The 27429-nt window shown below is 42.3% G+C and overlaps 4 protein-coding genes across 4 annotated transcripts in view; 1 reads left to right on the top strand and 3 right to left on the bottom strand.

Annotated features, from left to right (window-relative positions):
* LOC131267293 (CREB-regulated transcription coactivator 3) overlaps window positions 1–19075 on the bottom strand; it is a 33491-nt gene extending 14416 nt beyond the window's left edge. Inside the window, exons 1-2 of the mRNA XM_058270136.1 lie at window positions 18795–19075; window positions 16749–17424 (exon numbers count right to left, since the gene is read on the bottom strand). Coding sequence (XP_058126119.1) covers window positions 16749–16862 — 114 coding nt within the window. The 5' untranslated portion in view covers window positions 16863–17424; window positions 18795–19075. The remainder of the gene's footprint in view (window positions 1–16748; window positions 17425–18794) is intronic.
* LOC131267304 (store-operated calcium entry regulator STIMATE-like) overlaps window positions 1–27429 on the bottom strand; it is a 250804-nt gene that overhangs the window by 142014 nt on the left and 81361 nt on the right. The gene's annotated exons all lie outside the window — the stretch shown is intronic.
* Window positions 21282–25385, top strand: LOC131267290 (transcription factor TFIIIB component B'' homolog). The gene is made up of 5 exons (XM_058270133.1): window positions 21282–21882; window positions 22265–22954; window positions 23048–23199; window positions 23276–23457; window positions 23525–25385. Exons 1-5 carry the CDS (start codon window positions 21624–21626, stop codon window positions 25185–25187), a joined length of 2946 nt encoding a protein of 981 aa, XP_058126116.1. The 5' UTR covers window positions 21282–21623; the 3' UTR covers window positions 25188–25385.
* Window positions 25294–27377, bottom strand: LOC131267298 (uncharacterized). Its single transcript, XM_058270141.1, has 3 exons — window positions 27262–27377; window positions 26357–27194; window positions 25294–26283 (listed from the first exon to the last, which is right to left on the bottom strand). The coding sequence occupies exons 1-3, from the start codon at window positions 27342–27344 to the stop codon at window positions 25450–25452; spliced, it is 1755 nt and encodes a 584-aa protein (XP_058126124.1). The 5' UTR covers window positions 27345–27377; the 3' UTR covers window positions 25294–25449.

Raw genomic sequence — 27429 nt, 5'->3', positions numbered from 1 at the left:
TATAATGGATCACAAAAAATTGGAAGCGCATGAAATTATCGAGTGTTACAGAACATTATCGAATGGGCACAAATTTGTCTGTGTACAACGATGCAGTACCGCAAAAAGTGCAGTGTGCACTATCCTGCAAATTGGATAGCCAAACAACATGGTGGCAAACAAGGATTGATGGCGGTTTTTCTCTTCTTTTGTCTGTGTTATTTCCGACACACGCTTAATGGTGCGAGCGTCGAAAGAGAATTATCAACAACTCACACTTTGCCCCCCAACAAGTGCTCGTGGGAGTGTGAAAATGCGTTGGTCGTGTTTGAGTACAGAGTTGCAGACGTGCAATGGGATTTGGAGGAGCGGCAGGAAAAAGGATATACCCTTTCCGTGATGTGTCGGTTTGCAAACAAATTTACCAAAACAAGGTAAAATGTTGCTAGCAAAAACTAAACAGCTCTTCAACCGCGAACGGTATGGACACGTCCCTCAACACCTGTGGGTTTGACGGTGGCGCAGCAAGGTTAGGTTTGACGTCTAGCCACTACAAACACCCGCACACAGGCGAACGGACCGCCACGAGACAGCACTACGACGACGACGTCGGCGACACGCTCACGGAACAAACGAGGTAAACAAAAACGATGAACGCGCGCGCTTTTTTGCTCCTTCTGTAAAAGCGCGCCCGCTTCGCGAATCCGTGGAAGCTTTTTCTGTTTTGACCGCGGATGCGCACCACACGCACACCACACCACCGTTTGGGGGTAGTTTATTGGCGGCAGAGGGGGTGTGTGTTTCGGGATGGGACACGCGTACATATCACGCAGGAGACTGACTGCTGCTGCACAAGCAAATCCGACTGGGTTGTTTTTTTTGCCATTTTAGTTGTGCTGCAGCATCGCAGAACATCCCCAATAGTGAACAAACAAGCCAAGAAGAGCGATAGCGACTCCACGAGAGCCTTTTGACTAAGGAGAGATTTGCTGAGATGCTCTAGGAAATGAGTCTGTTCCTCTCATCAACCGACGCGGGACTAATGGTGGTAGAGCGGGGTGGCAGGTGGGAGTTGGGAAGTACGGATGCATCATTGTAGCATCCCACTTTCGATAGATCGATGGACAATTATGAAAATACGCAATTTCCATGGTAATCGTGTCCATTGCTGTTTCCAATAAATAACAAAGCTATTGGAAAAATAAGGGTAAGCATCACAACGGTGTTTCTTTTAGTCCGTTTGATGTTTTTTGCAGGACACTGCTACATATTATGGCGGTAATACTATGACACAGTCCACACCATAGTCCACCAACTCGGTAAAAGAATCCTTAAAGGAGATCTTTTTTAAAGTGTAACAACTACCAGGCGCCTCCATTGTTGAACATATCAAAATGTTGTTAGCGTCTCCATCATCCGTTTTCTCGAGTAAGCTTCTTTAATTGTTTAATTGTTTTAAAATACACTTTTTCAGACACAGCCAGGATATTTTACAAGCAAAATAGAATAAAATCGAATCACAAACGGTAATTAAATCACATTTCAATATAACCTGTTTCGATATTCATTAGCACAAATAAAAGCGTTAGAAATAACTAATTGTATCCTAAGAATAAAATAATAATAGATCCTGCATACTATGTCGTTCATTTTCCCAAAACTATAGTAGGTCAACATAACACATTATTTGTTTATACTATACACCGTACTACCGTCTTCAGTGAATTAAAATCGGAACCACAACTCTATCAACATTCCTTCACAAACTCATTTTAATTGCGTTTTAACGTTCCAGCATCAATCGCGCGCAATTTAAATTTTAGCTAATTAGCATTAGCATTAACAAGATTAGGCAAACCAATCTGTTTTTAACCCGAGATCCAGAAAAGTGAAAACCTAAGCCCGCAAACTGGATTTTGATTTTACGGTGCGTTTTGACGAGACAATTAGTGGCAATTTACACGTTGTCTACAGAAAATTCCCATAACACTTTCGGGGTTTCCCTTCCAACTTGTTATGGGAAGTTGCCGATTAGGTTGATCTACAGGTCTACTGAATTAGCACGCAACAGTAGAAGAGGAATGACAGATTCGAAAAGAATAAACAAATGGTTGTTGAGGCTGCGGAAAGTGTTAATTTTGTCCAGTAATCATTTTATTTCATCCCACTGGTGTAGAGTGAGAAAATAAATATGTAAAACGGGCACGGAATTATGACTTATCTTTCGAGGAACGGACAGAAGTACGACTTGCGATGATGGTGGAAACAGTGGATAGATGCTTCGATCCGTGATTACTAAACTGATTCTAAACATCTTTTAAAACAAAGAAGTTTAAAATAAAACATAAGCTAATGCCTTTTTATACGCAATAGCACATCTAGAAGATTCCAATCAACGTTTCTAAGCCCACTAAAAACTCCCGAGGGCTAATAATAAACAACATACTCTAGCTAAATGTACAAACCACACAGAACATGAAATTGACAGGGCTGACAACAACGACTTTTGCGCAATCATATTCTGTTGCTACACTCGAACCTGACGGAACGCGAGGCAATCATGCCTCTGAGTGTCGCAAGGGCGACATAATTCTCTCGTGCACGCTCAGACGAACCCTTTTTTGTGCGGTTCTTCGAAAGCGGGGCTCCGGAAAGGAAGTACTTGTTTCCATTTCGACGCGCATTATGCGATCGGACCGTTTCATCCCTATTCCCGATAATTGTTTTTGTTATTCTGTTGTTTCACAAACGGCAGGTCGGTCATCCTTAGGTCTCTCCGAGCTTCAGACCGAACAACATGGATGGAGATGGCCCACCTAGAGTAGAGTGGATCCAGCCAGCCTATGAGCTGGTGAGATCTGTGCTCTAGCGCTCTATCGCTCGCGTTGACTCCGCTTCTCTCCGGCGGATGTGGAACAGGTTCAGGGTGCTGGTGCTTTGGCGAAAAGTTTATAAATAAACACGGAGTGTGACCCGCAACGAGGACGCATCGTAAACAACGGCGTGTTGTGTTGCCTGTCGGGAGAACTCATGTTGTCCGTTTCGCTTTTTCAAGTATTTTCGTTTCCTACCTTCATCAGCACTTCGAAGCCCAAGAAGGAAGCCCCGGCGGAGACGCGCAAGCCCTTGTGCCAAAGTGTTATTCATTAGCGTGAGGTTGGACAGCGCGGGCAAAAAAGTTTTAGAAAAGCTACAACAAAAAACAAGCCAAGCAAATCCCGACTGTCTTACTTTCAATTTATTTACTTTTTTCAAATGTCATCAAGATTCGCTTCGTGTCACGCCGTCTCGAAGTTAATCCGATCGAGAAAAAAAAGAACAAGATAGAAAGCCAAACAAAAAAAAACACACACAATAAAGCCTTACAATCAACTAATCCAACAACAGCGCACAAATGTTTGTTAGTTTTTTACAACTGAATTGTGTTTATTTTTTGTTTTCCTGCCAGTGTCTGTCCAGTGAAACATGCCTAAACGACCTCTTTGCTTGCTTTCCGGTAGCTTTACGTTTGGCATTGAGTAAACGCACAGCATCACATCACGATCGCTTAAGTGCGGTAGTGTTTAAAGATTCTTTGAAAACGAAAATTGAAGTCAAATTTTTGACGACCTACAGGTGTCTACTATTCATGCGGGTTCGATGTGGCAATATCCAAGTCGGTAAGGGCTAAAGAAGTATGATGTAGTGTTCTTCTGAGTCCGTGTGGTAAAGGAATGTATATGTATAGAAATTACTTTTCACTCGTTACTAAAACTAAAACGTTTCCGATACGGTGTGGCTTTATCAGTAACCAAGGTCCTTTAATGCGCTTTCAAAAATTACCCAATCATTTCTAACAAAGATGTTTTACTGCATGTATTCCATAACCTAACACTTTAAGGAAGCACTAGCGAAAGCTTTTATTTTCCATATTCCTTTCTATATCACTTTAAGTTCTTAGAAGCTTCGTTCTTGTAAAGTAATCTCTAACCAAATCAAAGTTTTTATTGGTTTCACAAACGCGTCATCAACCCACATTAATCGCCAAACGAGACTTCTTTGATTATCGCAGTGTTTATCTCAACTCCAGACTAGCTTGAATTATTTAAGCATCATCAAACCGTCGTTGATAAGACACACGGTTTGCTATCGTTCCATCACAAAACGGTCCCCCCACAAGCGATTCCAGTCAGTCCAGCACATCCGAGCTCGTAAAGCTTAAAATCCACCAAAACAGGTCGCCTCACCTCCGAAGGCATCGACCAGTCACGGTAGACTTGCGCTTTGAGGGTTGAGGGTTGGTTAGGGGAGGTGCCAAGAAGCGTAAGAGGCGTGTAAAACCGGTCTGTCTGGGCAACAAATTCTTTGGCCCGTAGGAAATTCGTTGAAGGTCAAACTCGATTACGTCGTTTAGAATTTACCGGCTGCGAGATGTTCCACAACTTTTCGGCATCCGCAAGAGGCTTGACCACAAACGCAGGGGGTCAGAAAATATGCTGTCGTGACGCCTTTGGGCCGGAAAGCATGATCATCACGCACATTGATTTCTACGCGCGAGGCTCAAGAAGGCCTTTGATCGGGTTTTATGAAGCAAAGTACGAAAGAAAAACGTATAAAATGTCTGAGCGTTGCAAAATAATTAAATTGAAAAATTCTCTTAAACTTTCCAAAAATATGTATGTTTATATCAAATAACTAAAATGATGTTCAATTCCAATTTCTCATGTAAATGATTAATGGAAAATGGATTATTAAAAATATATATACTTTATGCCCGTATACACTCAATTTTTCCGTTACCGGGATTGCATAAGGCCAAACATAGACAAAGTTTTGGAAACCTTGTCAACAATAGACTTTTTCCAATACTTCAAATGTTCAATGAAACTTATCTCATCCAGCAATTCTACAATTTTAAGTGTTTGCTTTGAAGAGCAGAGAAATAAACTGAGGAAAACAATGCTTTGGAGGATAAACATTTCTTTTATATGTTTCGTGCTTTTGACTTCGATGTTAGCGACGATTATAAAGTATGTAAGTTCTACAGAAAATGTGAAGTTATGAAAATAAAACTCAGAATAAAAGATTTGTTTTTTTTTAACGAGAAATAAGCCTTAAGAAATGTTGTGTGTGTTATATAAAAAAAAACAAAAAAGGGAAAAGAAGAAAAACCAAAGATAAACAAAAAAAAGGCCTTCTAATCTCAAACATGGTTTCCGCACTACAACTAACGAGCGTATAGAAATAATCCTTCCAAGTAGAAAAACAATTTAGAATCGAAGCAGATAAACGTTAAAAACTCCCCGATTCTGCCATAAAGAGCAAGAAACATTCGGAAACTGTAAGTTCATTCGGATTGTGGTCACACCCGCCACCGGCATGTAGTGATGCCTACCCTTCGGCCGATGATCGGTGCCATCTCCTGCATCGTCCGCTCGTACTCCTGCCGCTGCTGCTTCATCTTCTCTTCCTGGATCTTTATCTTGTCTCGGTACTTGCGCGGATTCGTCATCTTGCTCGGGCCGGGGGGACCGGTGGAACCGTTTGCCAGCAGTACCCCCTCGGCCGTACAGTAGGAGGACGCAATCTTGAGGCGACCACGAAACGGAACCGCTCACGTCACACGGTTTCCTTGATGCAAAGGATTTATTCCTTGGTGCAGTAACTACTATTTATCTTTTTTATTTTTCCCTCGTCGCCGTTTGATTGAACGCTACTTTTGCTTTGTACACCAAACTGGAAGCCGTACACACTCAATTCCACAAACCGATGCACCACGGCAATTCAGTGGCGTAAAATTAGTAAACTTCGAGCGGACCTTTTCGTAAACCACTGCACTGCTTTGGCATAAACCAAAGTCCAAGCATTCACTACATTCACGTTGCCTCTTGCAGTGGAACACCTTTTGGAAGTGTGTTGATACTGTTCGTACTTGAAAAAAAAAGACTCCAAAACTCGATTCTGCAAGTCGTTCCAAGCTTGACAACAACCAAAAAACAACCTCGTGCGGGTAATCAACAGGCAATCACTGGTCACACACTGACTCGTTTGAAGGTAGGAGGTTTATAGGAACGCACACTGTTTGCTGACCGTTGGTCGAACGCGAACGAAAAAGGGCCGTTTGTTATGCAAAACCGTCAACGACGAGAACAGAACAAGAACTGATCGAGCCCACGACGCCAACGGCTTCGAAGTCGCGGAAATTAACAGCAACCGCGAGTCGCGCGTGCAAGCCAAACACACGAACACAAGCCACTGATGCTTAACGACGCGTGCTGGACTGCAAATGCAAGGGAGAAGAACGGAGCTATAGCAGGCAGTCCGTTTGTATGAGTATGTGAGAGAGATAGTCGAATGGCATCTTATATAGGATCGATGCGAAACAAGCGTGATCAACACGATCGATGACATACATTTGGCGCTGCTGGGGTCGCTTCTCGTGGCGTACACCGCGAATATCATCATTGATACGTGCCCCGCGGCTGTCGGTGTCTGTGTGCGCGCCGGTTCAAAGCTCGCTCGATCGCCCCAACGCCTGCGTAGACGTCCCTCGCGAGCCAAAGCCGTTTTGGAGCTTGCGGCCGGCCCCAGTTTCGGACGTGAATATATTTTAGAAAATTCAGGTGTGTCGCGAACCCGTGTCGAGTCGCACACTCCGTCAGGTGTAGTCGTCCTGTGTTCGCTTTGTTCTTGCCACTTAGAGAACCGGTTTCAATTTGGCTGGGTATGTCCGTTTTTTGCTTGCTTGATATCGCTGTTCGAACTGGAGCTAAGGGTTGGTGTATTGGGGATATCTATTATGGGCGGTAAAGACACGCAGCAACGATGATGAGGATCATCACGGACGAGACGCGAACGGCGCGATTTTAGTGACGCCAATCGAGGATCACGCGGAAAATGTTTAGTTTTGCTCACGCAACGCTCTCTGCTGGGGATATGAATTTCATACACATTTCAAGGGCCAAACCCAGTAAAATACAAAGAGAATATAAAACTAACTCTTTAAAGCACACAAAACATCATGTAAAATGAAAACAGCTAATTTCAAACATGTTTACAGCAATCGAATCGTATATTTTGAATAAAATTGCAATAAATACGAATTGCTACTCATTGTTGCATTGATAGACTCGTATTTTAGTAAAAATATTTTTAGAAAATCAATCCGCTTTAAAAATGAACCCTCGAAATCGTAATTCGTTACCACTAATATAATAAATGTTCGAGTTATATCAGAAAATTGGTGTAAAATATTTCAAGTTTTTTTAAACTACTTAGATATTTTCGAGTAAGTTGATTTTTGGTTATGAAACACCGTGGCAGGTGTATAAGTTTTAATTTTCCTTGATTGCTGGTAAATTCTACAGCATTAAATCTCTCATTTCTATTCACGCCTTAATTTGTTGGTGTATTTGTTTGTTTTTCAGAAAATTCTACGAGTTATCGGAAAAAGTAACAATTCGTTTAACGCTTGAAATAGCTTACTTCTGTATGCTAAAACGCGGCTCCACAACAGCCGAGCGGTAGCGCTGGATAGAAAATCAACCAACGGGCGTCCTCGACGGCGTAGGTTCTAATCTTAGGTCCCGGATTCCGGACAAAACTACTATCCTCGTACACAAAGGGAAATTTTAAGGAAAAAATTAAGCATGCTTTTTAATCGCTGTGAAAGCAAATAAACCTTAACTTAACTTACTACTATTGACTTCGCAAACACTAGTTTTGTCCGGAAATGACGATCTAAGCTACCCGAACGCTGAACGGATCCACATTGAAAGTCCGATCGCATTACGAAAACATCCGACTTCAGGCAGGGCCAAGGTTAGGCACGTTTCATTTTCAGCCCGCTCGTGTGTATGTGTGTGTGTGTGTGTGTCTGGCAGCTAAGACGATAAGACGGCCCAGTGTGACGTGATAAGAAAATAAGGCACTCGTAACAGCTCCAAAAAGACGTTCAAGCGCCGAACACAAAAAAGGGGCCGCATAATTTTACTAGTGTCGATTACTCGCGTGATTTGTTTCGTTTACGCAGTAAAAAGTAATGAGTTTTTGTTTAATTTTGTAAATAATTGATTCTATGTGGAAAATTATTCATCGCTGCTCGATACATTTCTTGACGGCAGCCATTGCTAGTGATTTTTACTGTCTAAAACAATAATTAAATTCATTGCTTTAAACATAAACGCACCAACAATTCAATAAAGAAACCCTTATTAATAACGCCAACTCGTATGCCATTAAATCAAAAAACCGGTTAACACACCATGAGCATCCAACGCCATTCGTGACACGATTCCATCGAACCATACAAGCTCCAACGTCCGTGTTCGAGAACATTCGGGACCTGTAGATTAGCCTAGTGTTTCGTTCGGTGCATTGATTGCAGAAGAAACAGCTGATAGTGTGAAGCGCGAGTTCAATCGGGAACAGAGAAACGGGCTGGCGATCGCCAATGGCGCTATGACGTTGGCGAGAAAGGAAAAGTCAACAAGAACACGACGGGGGTTGGAAACGGGTGCATGTTTAATTACTCTCGGCCTCCAAATCCGTGCAACACCGGACATCATTTTTCCTTCCTGGAGCAATTCGTCTACCGTATTATAGAGGATTTTTTTTTTTGTATCCGGTGCCTGCTAACCATTCACCGACCTGGGAGTATGCAACGCGTTGGGGCGTTTGTGAAATAGCACGACTTCCGTTAGTCTCCCCCTCCCCCCCAGCACACACACCAATTCCGCCAGGCACGCATAAACGTGACGGGAATTGGCGCGCGATAAGCCCGTCGCGTTGGTAAGATGTGCTGTTTTATACATATTTATTCCAACAAATCGTTCGCGATTCCCCGAATTCCTGGCCGCGTTCGAAACCCTCCGACGGGGCAGCAAAAATACAACTTAGAAACTCTAATGCACCCGGAGAGCAGTACACTGCTAGCGACCGGAACTGCATGTTTCCATAAATCGGAACCCACGTAATAAGGGCGCGAGCGTACATATGAGTATAGAATACAAGAGGAGGCGATAACGGCGTGCGGCATAACGCGAGCTGCAGAAAAATCCGTTCAATTAATAGGCTTCTCTCGTACCGTATGAGTCACCGAGCAAGCACGGTTAGTGCGCACGAAAGAGGCTCATAAATTATTTAAATTTTCAGTTGCCTTATCCGGACCATTTAATCGCACCCCCATCCTCCTTAAGAATCCTTTCACTCAAATAAACTCATGGGTGAAAGAAGGAGAATACATTCGTTTTGCTTCTTAAACCCAACCCACTTTATGCAGATTAAAGCCAACATTGAATATTAAATCCCCAATTAACGTGCATCCTGATACAGCCAAACTAACCACGCCATTTATTTCTTGGTAAATGCATTTTTTTAAATTTTAGGAAATTATAGTCATTGACAAAATGTAGTCGCTAAATCGGGGAGGAAGGAAAATAAAAAAAGATTGAATTCATTCATCATCTTTTTAATAAACTGTACTTAACGTTATGTATATGTTTTATTTAAAAATAATTCCAAAAATTTCTTTTACAGCCATATCGAGTGTGGAGGTAAGTAAGTATTGAAATATATTCCTCCTCTTCTTCTTTGTCTAGACTTTTCCCTTTCTCTTTCCTTTTAGATTTCAAAGATTAATAAAATTTTTCATTTGTGCTCATTCTAACTTGCTTTGGAATAAGGTTTGTTGTCACAGGAAGGAATTCAAACGACAACGATTCCAGCAAAACAAGAAACCGTTAAAATTGACCACATTGGCGAATGAGTATGAGCGATTTGCGACAGAACGATAAAGCTTTATGTGACTGGGTTTGAATAGCGAGTATGAATGCTATTTTTTTGATTTTCTATTTTTAAACATAAAGCATGGACTTGGACTTCTACGGCCGATATGAATTACAGAATCGGAGTGATCAAAATGTAATAAAATTGAAATAGTAAGCAATGTAAGGGTTTAATAAATAACATAGCGCAGTAATCAACTGAACGGCAAAGATTCTTGGAAAAACCCTTAAAGTATGTAATTCTTCATATAATAAATCAACAGGTGCAACTGCTGGCGGATAAACCTGCAAACACTTCGATCAACATTACACCTTCCCTATTTTTAGCATACGCACACATCCTTCCTGCCCCGCCGGATGTTGATCTTAAAGCGGGTTAACAACGTGAGACTTTACAATATTTGCGTATTTCATTTAAACACAGCAATAAAAGCACACCCATTCACAAATCGGACGCTGTTTGGCAAACGGACTTGGCTGCTACGTAACAGGGAATTCTAGCCTGAAGCCGAAACCTACGTAATATCGGCCCGGGTTATGCCCACTTTTTCCTCCGCACATATCACATCATACTTCTTTTCTCGTAAGGCGTTTAGCAACCCACCGTTGACGAACAGGCCAAGACGAAAGCCACACAAGTCCGTCTTCTGACCATCGCATCACCAAAACGCAGCATAGCGATGACCGGTTCCACTGGAAACACACTGTACGGTACTTACTTCTGTGGCAAACCGGTTCCGATGGGTGGATTTTTGGCAACAACCGAGCTCTCGGCGCGCCCTAAAGACTCGAAACCACCAAACCAAGAGACCCAGGAGCAGCTTGCCACGGGATATTGCTTCGCGAACCGAGGCATACGTCGAGGCAAAGGTTGGATTAGTTAAAAAACGTGCAACTCATTCTCACACACACCCAACGTTATTACTGAGTTGAAGAAGTTTAAATTCTCAACTATCGGTCGTTTTAAGACTTTAAACAATCTTTTTTCTCCACCACTTACTGAGGGAGAAATAAGTGGAACGAAAAACATAATAACGCTTAAACTTTGGGAGCACGTTCGCTGGGGGAAAAAATCATAGCCGAATCCGTGGCCATTAAATGTAAAAATAACGGGGCGAAAATGTTATTTCAGGTCCGAAACATAACACGACACGCTAAGGAAAAAGGTACATATGCTTATCAGTGTGTTTCAATATTCTGAAATTAAATCTTCGGAGATCTTGAGGAGCATGTTAATCGAGTTTGTATAGATTGTTTGTACTAATATTTAGTATTTGCTTAAATATAGAAACAGCAATATGGTATCAGGTTCGGTTCCTGTGACGTGATATGTATGAAAATTGACAGCTCGCTTTCAGCTTCGCTTTCAAAGATTGTTTTCTATCATATTTTATTCAAATGGGGTTTCGGAATATTCGGCTATAATCAGCTAGCATAAGTGTTGCCAAACACCCATTAAAATAAAAAGAGCAAAGGGCCAGTTTAGGCCCACTTAATGGAGGGTTGCCACGATATAAATCGTTGCACTCATTGTATCGACCATGTAACGATAAACTTGGTATTTTAATGTAAAGTAGCTATCTAATCATGCATTAAAATTTATATTTTGAGTTTATTTGACGTTTTCACAGAAAAAATATCAATTTTTAAACACACTTTTTGCCGCTACTTTGGCTCACTTTGTTTCTATTTATATATCTTATATATATATATATCTGTGTACCAGTGTTTCTATATATCTGTGTACCAGTTTTGGCACACTAGAAAAAATGCTTGTTTGATGTATTTTATGATTTAAAGATTCTTTAAAACAAAATAAGAAACAGCTATTTACCTTAACCAGATTTCCTTACATATATTTTGGCCCACTTTTACATCCGAAAGAAACATATTTATCGAGCCCCAAAAATTCAAGTAACGTTTTGATAATTTTTTAAAACACTTAAAGTTTGAGAAAACCATTACTTTCGGTGTTTACGTAGTGATTACTTATATTTCAATGAGAGCGAACCATCTGCTCACAGCAATATGCGTTAAAAAAGTGACAGCTTCGTAGATGTTAACGATTTGCTCGAAAAATGCTGTTTAATTGCTTTGTGTATCACTATCCATCATTGTATTTATAAATTTTGTAAATTTAATTTGCCCGTTACATACGATATGTATAAAAATTGTATTTAACAAGAAAACAAAGCAGGATCCGAATTTTCATTTTTCAACCTACAAAAAAAACGATTCACAAGGGTTCAACCATTGTCGCTGTATATGAAAGAATATGTATCGATAAATGTGTATCCAAAGAACAGGAAGTTGGGGGAGCTTATCAAAATTGCTCGGAATTTATCACAACACATGTCCGTGCCATCGCAACTGACAGGAAGCAGGACGCGTTACCTGCGGTTCATTGAAAGTAATACCAAGAAAACTTGACCATCCTTGCGATCGCGTATCGAGCGCGGTAAATTTCACGGGCCAATATTTACATAAACAAGTACCGCTCCTATCGATGTACGTGATTTGGCGACCCTTGGCAGAGTGTCTTTCCATTCACTGGGGCCAACTCTCGCTCTTGCTAGCCGTGCAACATAAACAACACGCGCAAAGGGGCGAAAACATCAGCAGCTTGCGTCACTGGCAAACAAAACCCAAACACACTCTCGTGCTGCTCTTCTGGCAACAGGCGCATGGGTGGAAGTGATTGTTTGCAACATACACACACACCCAGGCCAGGAGACCCTACTATGCACTAAAGGACTCTTATCATTAATGACGGTAACGGTAGATCATCCGGTGCCGACGACCGAAGTCGATCATGTAGTTTTGTGTAAAACAATTCACAATGTATCAATGAATGTTAATGATCTTTCTATAGATTTAATTTTTCAATCGATGTTTGAATGATGTTTTGATAGTTTTATTTTAAACACACATTTTATGAACAACATGTGCATTCGCTTTAGCTTAAAGATTTATAAGATCGAAAAGGGAAAGAATCGTAGGAACCACCAAATATAGACCACAGAAAACGAAAATTCTCAAATTTTTCTACCTAGCTCAATACCATCCACCATATTTCGATTTCGGCTCTGTTGAGAAGAAGAGAACGCTTGAAGACTCATTTGCACAAATTAAGAGGACATAGCTTTCGCCCGTTCCTTCTTCTGTGAATGCTTTCAATACTGTATTACTTTTACTTCCGCAAAGTAGTACACCAGAGCATTTGCTGCAAACTATTGCGCCGTCAATAATTTCCAACTGTTCCAACATCAGTATTTTGAGAACGGAGGTGCAGTGTTGGCTCACACACATCGTTTCGAAACGATCGTGTGCAGGAAGTTCCCTGGAACAAATACATCTTCCAGTGTTCGTGCCGTCTATTCCTATAGACGCACAGCTCGCAACGATCGGTGGCGCAGAAGTTCGATTGACATAAACAAACCCCACGCCCGGCGCTGGAACCCCGTTCGGACGATGGACGGGAACCTGGGGCTGGGGCAAAGGGCACGAGAAAAAAGTTGCGCGTCTCTATCAAACGGCTCCATTATCAACGGCGCAGCACAAAAGGCCGCGAATGGACAAGCCCGACTGATCAAACAAACGCGACACGCGGAGAGGACTGGGCCACGCCGCCGATTCAGGTCTGTCTAATGCTGGCCAGCCAGCTGCCACCGGGCTAGTGTGAGTCCGTTCGCGGTATGCGGATGATGTTCTGTTTGCTCAGCAGTAAACAGCAGTGTCGTCTGCTAACCCACAGCACCCGCTACACTAAACCAAGGCTGACGGGGGATGTACCACACCATGATCGGATTGCTGGCAAGTCGTCGGCGCCGTGTAGGTGCCCGCATATTCGCGGTTTCGCCAGTAGATGTGCGCTCCAACCGCGAGAGAAGCTACGTGCTCACTACCATTCCCAAGTGTTAGTGATCGCTGCCCAGCTTCAACGTACAAACGCCTCGATAAGCCGCAAAAAGGGAAACACGCGCGCGCCAGTGACAACATTCGAGCCGCCTCCGTGGCCGTGCTTCCATTCACGACCGGTTCCCTCCTCTCCCCAAACATGCTGAATAGTGGACCGAATTCACTACAGCTGGATTTCAAATAGAACTCGGTCCTTTCGGTTCGTACGCGCATACGGGGGTGGGGGAAGTAAAGAAGTAGTGTCCGCACTAAAAGCCGTCAAACTGGTCCACAGAACCAGCTACAGATCGATCTGGATGCACTACAGGCTGCTGACCGCTACAACCGAAGACAGAATGGGGAGAACTGCGTGGGAGAGAGGGACCACCGATGCTTTTTTATTCACGGTTAACCCTTACACAACATCACAGCATATCAGAGCGCTAAGTGTTATGTTACGTATAAACATTTAACACAGGAGAATTAAATTTAATAATAATTAGAAAATTAAAATTTAAGATATTTTGCCAAACCGGCACGCAAAAGTTCAAATTCAAACTATACTCTGCTATCAAAGATAAACAGTTTTCATCCAGCGAACGTATGCCGGAAGGTCATTAAAACTGTACAATGATTGATTGTATCACGAACACAATTCTGCTTGTAATTAATATATTATTGTTATATCTAGAACTAAACTTTTTACTAAGTCGAATTATGCATAAACCATGTTTACACATAATAGCCAGCGATCGATTGTTTAAAATCATCCATTTCAGGAAAGTAGAAGTAGAAATAGATATTTAAATTATTGACAAAATAATTTGGCTTTAAATTATTTACAAATTTGGGCGGGTATGGTATTTCCTTCCGCTATCGCTGTGCCATGGGTGTTAGAATATCACGCGAGAATTTTAAATCATGATGATAATATTATAGATGCCTTTAGCAAAATTCCATAATTATCATATTTTGTAAGTATTGAATGTTGCCTTGTGTGGACAATGTCGTTGCTTTATAAAACAATTACAATAATTTTATGTTGTTTAAGTTCTGAGGCATTTAGTTACAACCCAGAGTTTTCACAAATAAATATATTACTAGAAATAATTTTAAGAAAGCATTAGAAAAACTTATTTATATATTCTTTCTCCTTTCTGAACTCATCGAAAGAAGCATGCCGCTTTGTAGAATTACAAATGACTCATAATCATCCAATTGAAACGTTGAAGATAATATACTGGTACCCCAATATACTACTGTACCCCAAAGGGTAAGAATGGCTAACTCACACTTTAGAGTTGCAGCAGGTGTACAACCTCTATCCGGGATCATAAAATGGTTGATCTTTCTAAAATATGTGCCGAATCACACTGGGTGTGTGAGGGCGATCGTTCATTCGAAAGCACTGGTGCATAAATCATAATGTTATTCCCCAGCAGCGCAGAAACTTTTGCGTGCAATTTCTTATCAATTGTTATATAAAAGGGTATTTAAGCTATATTATTCCTCCACATAAATTAAAATTCTATTCAAGTCAACTGAAGAAAATCTAATGTTTGCTACCGATCTCATCTCCAACCCAACAATCAAGTTACATAGTTGGGGAATTTTTCAAACTAGTTTCATCTTCAAAATGGTCATTTCACAAACTCTTCCAACTGGGACTAGAACCGACCGTATCGTTCAAGCGGCGTTCGTTGCATGTGTGCTGCTGTTGGTTCTGCTAAACACGTTATTTATAAATACCGTCGGGCGCGAACAGTCGGACAGGGTGTGTACTAAGTGCGCGAGTAAATTCTGAAGCTCTACCATCAGGACCTCGTCATATTCACGTACGTATATCTCTGCACACCCACCGTTCAAAAACCGGCTGAAAGACCGTAAAGCAAGACACACAAGTAGCAAAAGAGCGATATTGTCGTTAAGACGTGCACGACCGGCGGATAATCAGTCGGTGAGTAGCAAAGCCTGAGATCAGCCCAGACACAAGCCAACGGCTTGTAGCGGCAATCTTTAAAGAAACACCGGTTGGTGAAAAACAGCGATAAAGGTAGCCGTAACATGTACAACTGACCAATATCTAATCAAAGAATAATCAACAAATTTGTATGAGCGCAATCAGAACCAAACATTACATTTTGTATTTCTACTCTTATTTGATTAAAAAAAAATATTTCTGCGAAATGTTATTTGAAAAATATAAAAGCAAAAACTCCTACGAATGTTTTCTATTATGCAAACGCAATTACCTTTTCTTTCGTTAACCGTTCATACGTTCATCATTTTTGTTTTTGTAATTTGAACATTTTTCAATTTTATAATATTTTAAGTTAAATTAACTTCACGATATAAAAAAAACGTTTAAAAAGAAAAAAAATCCTTCCTAAAATTATAATAAGAACTTGAAAATAATTTTACTACACTGACCGAATAGAAAATAGTGATTGGACCAAGTAGAGGAGTACCAAAGAGGGACATGGGCAGGTGGGAATTACGAAGCTTCGTCGCTCACTAAATTTTGCCTTGATTGTCGTCGCTAGTCCGCCCTGTCACCCTGCTTTTGGCCCGACCCATCCTTTTTCCACCGAAATCGCTGTGCAGCGATCTTGAAGACGAGGCTACGTTTCGGAACGCTGATCATCATTAGGAATTAAGTGCTTTATGATTTTCTTATGACGTCCGAATAAATTAATGTAATTAAATTTCGAATAGATCTTTTGTTATTTTGTCACCTTTCCTCTGCTGGCGTAGATTGGATGCGTTGGAATTTAATTTATTTTTAAGTTGAGTACCTCTGTAGTTCCATTCACTGGCTTATCCAACCGATGTCTTGATTAGTAGTAGGTTCGTTACATTTTCTACTACAATGTAGAAAAAAGAGCCCCGGTAAAATTTTAGTTTGCTGGTAAAATCGTTTGGTATGTGAACTTTTGGCCGTGCGAATAAATGAAATTTTTCTTCTATGGCCTATTTTTGCGATTACCTTTGAAACTGAATTTAAATCTGACAAACTTATAAAAATTACGAAAATCTTCTTATAGTATTTAAAATGTTAAATTTAGTAAAAATGAGTGAAAAATCTAACAAAGAAACCCATTGCCATACCTTCGACGTTACGTCCGACACCTCCCTCATGATCCTTTCGAACTCGGCCGTCTCCTCCGCCTGCTTTTGATTGTGGAGCGCGATTTTTTCGCTGAATTTCCTCGGATTTGCCATCTTTTCGATGTTTCTTGGATTTTGTTTTCTTATTTTATACACACGCTAGAACAATGACGCGTATTCGTTTTTCTATTCTTGTTGCGATCGCGTTTTACACGTGCGCCTGTTCCACAGGAATTTCAATTAATCTTTTTTATTTTAGTAAACTTTCTTTTAAGAACACTTTTTCACCATTCTTTTTTATACCCTTTTTCAATAGCAACCACGGCCAATCGCCAAACACAACGTTATGACTTAACTTTTTTCATACATAATTTCTTTTTGTTATTTTTTCCCCACACACACACGCACACGCACCACCCCGTGTCTTATGCCATTTTCACACTTTCCATGCACGGTGCACGCTGGGGAAAAACTACACGCATCCTCTCTCCCTACCGGATACACCACTGCGGCGCCGTATCTCGGAGGTACGGTGCAGCTTTCAATCGGCATACGATAACGCCACACCATGCACGGCTGTTGCGTTATTATTGTTTCGCACAATACACCAAGTAATTATTTCAGAAAATTGCTCACACATTCTTCACATGCGCCGCCCAGTGCAGTGGGTAAAGCCCTGTGAAAGGAAAGATGTTTGCATTAATATGTGGAGCCACTCACTGTTTTGCGTTTAACCACGGATGCTGTGTTACTTTTTTGTGCTCTTTTTGCTCCGATAAAAATTATTCGCTTTGTTTTCCTAGCACGCGGTTGTTGCTTTTCCGAACACAATCGAATTTAAGTTATTTATTTTTTGCTCCCGCATTGTGTTTGGGAATAAAACTGATAATTTTTCTCGAACCCCCCCACTTTTCTCTCGCTACATTTATCGCCCGGCAAGCAAAGAGAGTGTACTTTCGTAGGCGAAGGGTACGTTGCGGTAGGCTGAAACGTGGGGAAGCGCGGTGAGGTGAGCAAAAGTTTGCCTACACGAGAGAGAATCGAAAGATGAGTTGAATTGTGCAGGAGAAATACAGATGAAAAGCGTACTTTTGGCCGATCGGCGCGAGTAAAAAACTGCCAAAGCAGGCTTTGCCGCGCAGTCTAATTTTCTAACTTGTCCAGTCTGTGAACTTACAGTTCGGTCGCGCGTTTTAAACAGTAAAAATTGTGATTTTGTGTTGGTGTTTTCCGAAAGAAGAACAAATGACCATCTTCAGGTTGACTTACGAAGCCCCAGCACGTTTGATTCAAGATCCGTACTGGAATTTACTCCAGCGGAAGTGGTGGAAAAAATAAGTGTTGGTGTTTTACGCCAGAAGCAACTAGCATCAACCCCGTGAAATGTGCATTTCCAAATGAGTTTTGCTATCCGATTGAATAAACGGATAACAATTCAAAACAAAAAGTATCCTTTTGTTTTTTTGTTTTGTCTTCTGGCATACCCAAAATAACGAAAGAAACGACCGCGCAAAGCGCGAACCGGTAGAAAGAGCCTAAGCAAGCGAGAGAGTATTTCCAGAGAGCACGCTGTAAAAGCTCACTCTAGCCCGAAAAAGTAGTACTTTCGTAAGTTAGAACTTTCTCTCTCGTTTTTTTGCAAGCCGGGCGTTTTCGTATTTTGAGAGAAAACCGACTGCTATTCTCTCCTTCTTCCTCTCCCTCTCTTTTACCAAAATTATCACGACGACTCACATTTGAACTATTTTTCCAAAGCAAACCCAATATTATAAGCACAGTTTACGGCGATTGTTAGGCGAACAACTGCCTCCGCATGGTTAAGATCCTCCAGGGGTTGGAGCAATAGTGGAAAAGTAAACAGTTGAGCTGCTTTTCAATCGATGCATATGTCAGGTTGGCTTTTCAACCGAAATCCAAGGCACCTGAGCAGTGGCAGCGGAACAGAACACCACATTCCAACGACACAAGCGGAAAAAGGGAACACTCTTTGGGCGCACCGAAATTGGCTATAGGCTGGCTAAAGGGTGGAAGGTACCGGAAACCCACCAAACGCTATTCGGCCGCGATCCACCCGAATCTAGTTACCATGACTGCACGCTTCACAAACCATGCGCTGGATTTTGACGTTTTCGCCGTACAATGCAATCATCTACGGATTGGTACTGCACTTTCTTAAGATCCACGGTACATCGCTGGGGCAGGAAAACTGGTGAAATTTGATACTGGCACGGGAGGCAAAAGTGTACACGGCGCCTTTACGAAGCGCATCCGCGGATTCTAAGCGCACCGTTTCGTTGCTTCTGCTTCGTAGATTCGATCACTAGGAAAACACACAGCAGCTAGACGATTGCACAACGCTAGCACACAAACACCCGCCAGAGTAATGGAAACCGCGGGTTTCACGCGGACATCGCACGCACACACCGCCAACTGGTCGCGCTTTCGAGCGTTTTCGTTTTCTTACACTTGCGCTGATTATAATAGTACACTGCTTAAACTGGGACCGGTGCACACTGGGCACAAAGTGAGTTAAAGAAGTCCATATTTTACTGAAAATATTATACACTTATTCTATTGCAAACATGTTTGGTACATTTTAATAGTACGGTTACCATGTGTGAAATATTGAATAGCATAAAAACTTGTGAAATTAATCAACAACCAAAAATATGTTTCTTTGGTTAAACTGAAGTATAACAGAAGCAATATTATTTTGGAAGAACTCAATAACCGATGATATTTAGAGATGGTTTTTCGTTATATCTCTACCCTGCATTCATAAGTGAGAATTGTCCTTCTTTGAAAAATAACATTACTTTCATTTTGAAGAAAATTTTCAACCCAGATTGGTGTGCAAACATCTTTGAAATATAATCCGAACCCATTTTTTCTGTTTGGCTTACGGATTTAAAAACACTAATGAGCAGTTTATATTATATTTTCTTTTTTCAGCATTTAATCCAGGAAAGCGCCCAATGTGCTGTGTAACCACTACCACTGTACACATTCTCCCGTGGAAACGGATAGCTTCGGGGAAAGGAATCTGTTGACCTACTGTGCTCACGGTGGGAGGAGGTGGAAAAAGTAAGGAAAAAAACAGACCACTACCACGGAACGGATCAACCAAGCCGTGTCGAGGGAAAATATGCAGCAATAATCGTAATATTTTTCAATCGTCTCTCGGAAACACTCTCGTATCAGATGAACAAACAGAAGCGAGAGACGAAGATTACACGGCTCACGGTGGGTAGAAAAACCACCGAAACACTGATAGCTGATAACGGGATCAGAAATCGAACGTACGAACGAATATTGCTGGGTAAAGAAGTACAGTTCCCGACGAAACGAAAACTACAATTCTTTCGATTCCTTTGCGCTGGCGGAGGTATTATTGCGCCAACTCTCTATTTTTCTCAGCCGTGCGTTCTCTTTCTGCTTCGTTCCATACCTTGCGACACGCGCGCGGTCCCTTTCTCGTCCGGGGCGCCATAAGCGAGCGGACGACACAACATTGGAAGGGGTGGCGATGGGAGGCGAATTTTCTACGCGTTTTCCGTATCGTTATTTTTCTCACCAGCCTGTACAAATTGCACTTTTCCACCGGAGCCGACTACACTGCCACCGTCTTTTCTGAATCATGAGCACAGAGAATATTGATCCTGAAATTATTTGTCTGTTTACGTTCAAACACAAATACTGATCTTCGAAAACGGTTAAATAAACAGAGTAATACAGAGGACACTGAAGACACATCGACGGTGCTGCTGTTGGTACACTTCTAGACTAGATGGAGATGTTATGCACACACTACCGCAGTGAAAACCTGACCATTTTTCACGGCTTTTCCAATCTTCTGTCGCCCGTACCGAAATATGCTTCACCTTCGCGCGGAAACACTCACGACGGTGATGGAGCTATAAGGATTTTTCTCCTTTTACTGCCACTTTTTGCGCTTGGCTATTTACGTATCTGTTAATTTTACTGTATCACTCTGCAACACCACGACGGCGACGACGACATCGACGACGACGACGACGGCAGTCTAGTAGACAAGTACTGAGTAGTACACATATATCACAACTTGCGCTCTCTCGCTCTTTCAAGCTGTTTTGGCCGCCTGGCGGCTGTTTTTCGACATTTCAGGTTATCATGATTTTCGGATCGAAAACGTCGCGATTTGTCAATTTTTCCGACGCCGTCCCATACAACAAAGTATTATTTGCGGCAGAAAACTGTGCTCGTTTGTCAGATGAAAAACGCAAACGCAGGACCTTGTGTAAAGCTGTGACCGGGTGTTGAAAGTGATATTGGAACGTCGTGGAAAAACTTTGGGTTATTGTATCTACCGTACATGCGAAAACTGCCAGCTTTTTCTTCAAGGTATATAGACAATAAATTTGAAAGCATTATCTATAGACCTTGTAAAAATTGACAATTTACAGTGAAAGCTGTCACTTTGCGCTGGCATTGTCAAATGCCAAGTAAATTTAACCTTAACTACAATGTTAAAAAAAACATGTTCGGCACGATCAGTTTACTTGTAGTTTCGTAAAGCACACTTAACTTTCTTATTGCGAGCCAACTTCATAACAACAATCTTTACTTCTACACCATATCGATGAATACTGGGAATGGTGGCAAAGAAGCGTTAATAGTACTAGTTTTTTGCTATCATGTTTACATCTACGACGCATCGAACGCGTGTGCATTCGCCTAAGCGTGACGTACAGTTAGTGCAAAGTTGAAGAACAGTATTAAGACACCTGTTCCGTGAAGTAAATGAAGCATTCGGTTCTAAACCTCCGTAAGGCAGTAGAAAATTAACTCAACGCTAACCCTCTCTGCATTGGTGTCTGCAAGCCGAAGCTATGCACGATGTCTTCCCGTCGACCGCGAGTGAAGATAGCTGCCAATCTCAGCATACGCAGGGCACCAAAGGCGCAGAGTGCCGGCGAGCAACAGAAATTACCTGAGGTTGATGAAGTTACGCCGTACGTAAAAGATACGTCTCTTGCTTTGACCGAACCGAATGAAGACTTTCCGGTTGAAAATGTGCCTGTCGAAACAGCTCCCAAAGCGGACGAAGTGGTCCCCGCTCCGGAAAAGCAGGATGAACAACACTTCAAGCTACCAAGTATGTTTTCATTGATTAATTTAGTTTCTGCAGTCATTAGATTACAACAATGACTACTTTATTCTTTAAGGTTATTTATCTATTCATCATATATTGACATAGTTTATTGGCATTATGTAAGGTTCGATGCAACTGAGAGCATAGGTCATTTATAACATTCACATGGTTTAACAAATCAAGCTTGTAAAATAGTGTTTCATAACGACGGATAGCTCCAGCTAATATGAAAATCCTGGCTTGGCACACAATTTTTCACAATTCATAATTTTAAATAGAACCGACGACTGGCCTGTTTTATGTTAATATGCCATCGCATATGAAAATTGTGAATGTAACATTCAACATGAACAATAACATTTTGAATTGTCTTCCTTTCTTGCAGAACCGGTAGATGAATTGCCCAGGCACGTTGCCCCTATAACCCAAGGAGTCGATGCAGCCCATATTTCCAGTCAAAATATCCCCACTACCAATATCATCATCAACAACAACAATGAGGAACCTATGTCACCAAGAAAACAGGAGGCTCGTTTCGGATATCCCTTTTCACTGTCCCGCAAAAGAAACCGCACCGAATCGCTTACCTCGAACAAATCACTCCCAGAGGGTATTACGGTGAACAAGGTTGCCCGCAAGATTGCAACCAAGCAGGAAGAATCCCAACGAACGCTGGAGAACAAAAAAGAAATACGCAAACGGCTCATTAACATCGATAATGTGAAAAAACAGAACCTCACCATGTTTGACATGATCTACTACAACCCGGTAAACAATCCCATGCAAACACCGGTGTTGGGTACGCGCAGTGGTTCATCGGAGAATGGTCAGAAAGTGCCGGATGGCAGAAAGAGCCGCAGCGTGAGCAAATCGAGATCTCCAACCCCTTTGCCGGCACCGCCACCGGCAGCTGTGCCGAAAGTAGCAGTACAGTTAACGCCTCAATTGAAGCTAGGCCCGAACGGAGAAATGATACTGGACGAGGCAAGTCTGGTGATAGAGAACGAACGGGAAAAGGAAATACGTGACGCGCTGGCCAGTAAGGATATCGTGTACCAGGACGAGTTCAGCGGTAGTAAGTCAAAAGCATGAGCAGAAGAAACGCAATGGTTAGGCAAGGATATGACAGGAGGTATAAACATGTTTCATCTGCTCATCTTTTCTACAGACCATGGCTATTACAGTCGCATCAAAAGGACAAAAGATTGGACCGATGAAGAGACGATTCGTTTTTACCGGTGCTTGCATACCATTGGGACGGATTTTTCAATGATGATCACCCTTTTTCCCTGCCGCACGAGGCGCGATTTAAAGCTCAAGGTTTGTGCAAAATTAATAAATCACTAAACAATGACTCTCTAGATTGATTTTCGTATCTTTATTTCTTCTATTGCAGTTTAAAAAAGAGGAACGTCTTAACTTGTCGCTGGTTAACAAAGCTCTGCAGCATCCGAAAGAGTTCAATCTAGAGGAGCTAAAGCAACAATTTGCCCAAGAGGACGAAGAGCAGGAGCGAATAAGGCTGCAGTTAGAAGAAGAGACGCAAGAAAAACTACGCCAGGAAAAAATGAATAAGAAGTGCGTACAATTGCCATCTTTTCGCCAGTTTCCCAATGGGTGATAATGATTTTTCTTGTTTTTGTAGGGTGGTGTTAGAAATTTCCAAGGCCCGCAATCCAAAGAAACGTGTCTCCAAATCTCAGCGTGCAATGATAGAAAAGGAGCTGGAGCAGAGCGAGTCGGAAGACATTAGCCAAACGACCTCTATTCCCAAGCAAAGGCGGCGTAAAAAGAGGAAGGATGATATAAAACAAGACGAGAGCGCTACCAGTTTGGAAGCCTCTGTAAATGTAGCTGAACCGCTTGAATCAGATCACACTGGAGAAATCAGTTCCAGAAATCAGTTTGATAAGCAGGAAACCGCGTCGGCTACCGCTACTCGTAAGCGACGGACGGTAAACACAAAGGTTACAAAAGCTAAGCCGGAAAAGAAATCGGCGAATGTTTCGGAAGACGAGGAGCCCAACTTGTGTACATCGAAGCCCAATGAACTCCTCACGGTGCCAGACCCAGTTCCCTACATTCCGAATGGTATGGTAGGCGATACGTTGCCGTCAAGTCAACCTACAAGCGCTAGCGAGTTAAATGAAGCGAACACTATCGATATTGCCATACCGACGAACACAGCTACAGTCGATCGGCCATCGAGTAAAACGCACGAAAATCAGCTTCCGTTGGTAGAAGTTCCTCCGGATACGCCAATGGAACCAGTGCTTCAAACATCACCTGTGATATTGTTGGAAAGTCTCGACACTGTGAACTGTCCGGGCGAACAGACAAGTTTGACCCAAGAGCTCGCACCTGTAGTGATGAAATACGATGATGGAATCGGAGCCGACCTTGAGTACCTGCCTCTACCCGGGGCAAACGCACCAGTGGCAAGGAAGGTCCGCTTGGACGCCGATACGGCTTATGCATTCGATGACAACAGAGAATCTTTGATAGAGCTAGAACCGGCAACGGTAATTTCCACTGTTGGCAGGAAGGCAGTAGCAGGTACTAAAAAATCTAAGCAATCGAACGAACTTAATACTGTGGCCAACACAGCAGAAGCAGAGAGCGTCGGAGTCCAACAACCCGATGAGTCGGTGTGCGAAATACGGCAAAAAATAGAAAATGATACCGATCCAGCGCCATCACAACAGCCGCTCCTCAAGCAACCAATTGATGACGACGAATATGTTGCTGCAAGTGATGATGGCCAGGAAGATGAATGCTATGTCGCAGATGAACCCATCCCAGAAGATGATGATTACTATTCCCCCAAAGTGGAAGAGAAAGTGGATATTTCCAAGGATGGGTATCTGTGCGAGACGGTTGCGGAAATGACCATTGGAAAGGAGGAGATTAGCGCAGGTGAACCTCTTCGGGGAATCCCGATAGAGGAAGTTGCTGGCCACTCTGGTACGTCGAAAGCGGAGGAACAGTATGAAGAAGTGGACCTGACAGAGCTGGATGTTGATGACGCTGTTGTTGCCGAAGGTGATAATTCCCTCCCTGGTGGAACTGCTGCTGAGGAGGAGGAGGAGGAGGATGGTGCAGGTGCTGGCTTTTCGCTCGAAGACATTGACATCAACTCGCTGGTGCTGGTGGAAAGTCAGGACGCAAGCGAACCAAACAAGACTATCTACGAAATTTACGTTATAAATCCCGAAACCGGCCAGTTAAGTGAGAAACCGCTCGATGTACCTCCAGACGTGATAGGGAACATCCGTGCAATCCTGGAAGCAGACGATGGAGGGAGCTAGCGCCTATTGGAAGTTTAGAAAAGAAGCAAGGATTGTTTACCGGTGCAAATACACTCATCCCAGCCAAGCACCATTATCGCATAACGGTTATTTAAGAAGGTTTTTTTTTAGTAATTTTGCTGCATTTTGTTTTTTAATTATAAGATAAAAGAATTTTGCGATCAATAATATAATTATCATTTTTCGTATGAAAATGTACATTATTTTTAACAACTGTTCAGAAAGATAGCCAGAATAATAGCATTTTATACATACAACTATGTTAATCTACATTGTGACGTGGCGTGGCCAAACTATACAAACGCCAGTCGAAAAACGATGTTCCCATCTGATGTTGTATATGTCCGTCACGCCAAGCGCCGTATTGATTGTGAAACCGTAGCCCATCGTAGGGCGTTGACGGTCGGTACATGCTCGGAAGCCCGAGCGACTTTGCCACCCTGGCAAAGTGTGCGTAAATTTTCTGAAAGAGAAACCCGATTCGAAAAGCGCGTGGATCTAGACGATATGGTCGTCGTTCTGTGCTCGGATCAAACCCATCCAACGAAAGATCGTGTGCAATCCAGAACAGAAGGTCAGCCTCGAATAGGACCAGCGCGCCGAACTCAATCAACCGAAAGAGTGTCAGGACGGTAACCATTAGTGATGGCGGTAAAGCTGCAAACGGCTCGAAGGGCAAATTGTCCGAGCAAACCCATGACAAAAGTGCCAATTTTGCCATCAAAAGACTCTCGCAGGTACTCGCATCTGATGCGTGAAGTTCCTGTATCGGAGGAGGTACTGCATGTTCGGGAAACTCTGCCGGGACGGTGTACATTGTGTGTGATTCCGTGTGACTACGTTTGGTCATCACTTTAACATGCGCAATCCCTGCTTGCCGGTGGTGATACAGAATAATGCCGGCTATTCGAGAAATTATTGGACTGATTATATCAGAATAATTTCCTAAGGCAGGTGAGCGATAGTCGAAAAAGTACAGGGTGCAATTAAACGGATACCCCGTTAGTATGTTGTGCACAAAATGCTGATTCGCGTCTAGGAGGAACTTTTGCAGCGGATCCGCTGAAAGATTCTTCGAATTAACAGCCTTACCGTCCTGAAACGCATAAAATAATAGTGAACATTATGGCATTTAGTCGTGACGCTAAATGATGCATAAGGATACATACAGTTTTGTAAAAGGTTAAGCTTTGTTGGAACCATTCTCTGGCTTCTCGCGGTACTGGTCTACCATGGTATACGCAGGACAACACCCGGTCGATTGTTTTTTTGATTGACTTTTTATCAAGCGCCAAATTTCTAATATACTCCGCAAGTCTGGGAAACTTCAGGTTATGCTGTCCGAAGTTATTGAGAAACGGTTCCACCTCATCGTACTTGAAAAAATCATTTCCTCCCAATGTTGCAAAAACTGCCATCTGCTGCCAGTTCAGTCCAAGCGTCTTGAGGAGTGCCTTCCGGTTATAGCCAATCGCTTCCAACGTCTCGATATTGATGTGATTTGCTGACCAAAGCTGCCAGTTACCCTCGAAGATGAAGAAATCAGTGTCATGTGAAATGATTGCCAGAGCTTTATGTTTCACCGCATAGGCAGCCAGAGCTTGATCGCATTCTACGGCGACCGAGATAATTAATTGACCATGCTGCCTGGCAACTCGCTTAAGTTTGAGTCCGGTATTGTTGGGTATCGTCCTCCAGTGGCGATTGACTATCTGTGTCAACGGCGTACCGTGGTCAATATCATCCACTATGGCAATCATGTTCTTGTACTTTTCATTCTGGCGAGCTGTCCATGTTTCGTACTTGAATGCTTGCAATGTACCATCGTAGAAAAATACCAACTCGGCACCGGTTTCTGCTAAACGTTTGAAAAAGTCGTCCGCCTGGCGTTCCACTAGCCTTATTTGGCTACCGCAAAGCAAGCTATGTTTATCGTCACAAAATAATCCGAACAAAGCCATAAGGTCGATCACAATCAACGGCTTTTTCGTTCCGGTTTTAGCAGCCCTAGAAGTATGAGGATTGTACATGATTGTGAAATATATTGTATGAGAGCGGTAATAGCGATACCTACTGTATTTCTTGATCCATTTTCACAGGATAAGTGCCTCCATTCACTTTCCGCTCCATAAATGTTAACAAATGCCGTACACCCATTGTTTTCCTCAAATTTCGTACGATTGTCGCGCTAAAAATTTCCAGTTAACTGTGTTGTGAATCACAACTTGTGACTGATTGCTCG

This window comes from Anopheles coustani, chromosome 2 (assembly GCF_943734705.1).
Source record: "Anopheles coustani chromosome 2, idAnoCousDA_361_x.2, whole genome shotgun sequence".
NCBI lineage: Eukaryota > Metazoa > Arthropoda > Insecta > Diptera > Culicidae > Anopheles > Anopheles coustani.
Note: the sequence above shows the minus strand (reverse complement) of the source record. Positions and strands in the feature narration are given on the sequence as shown.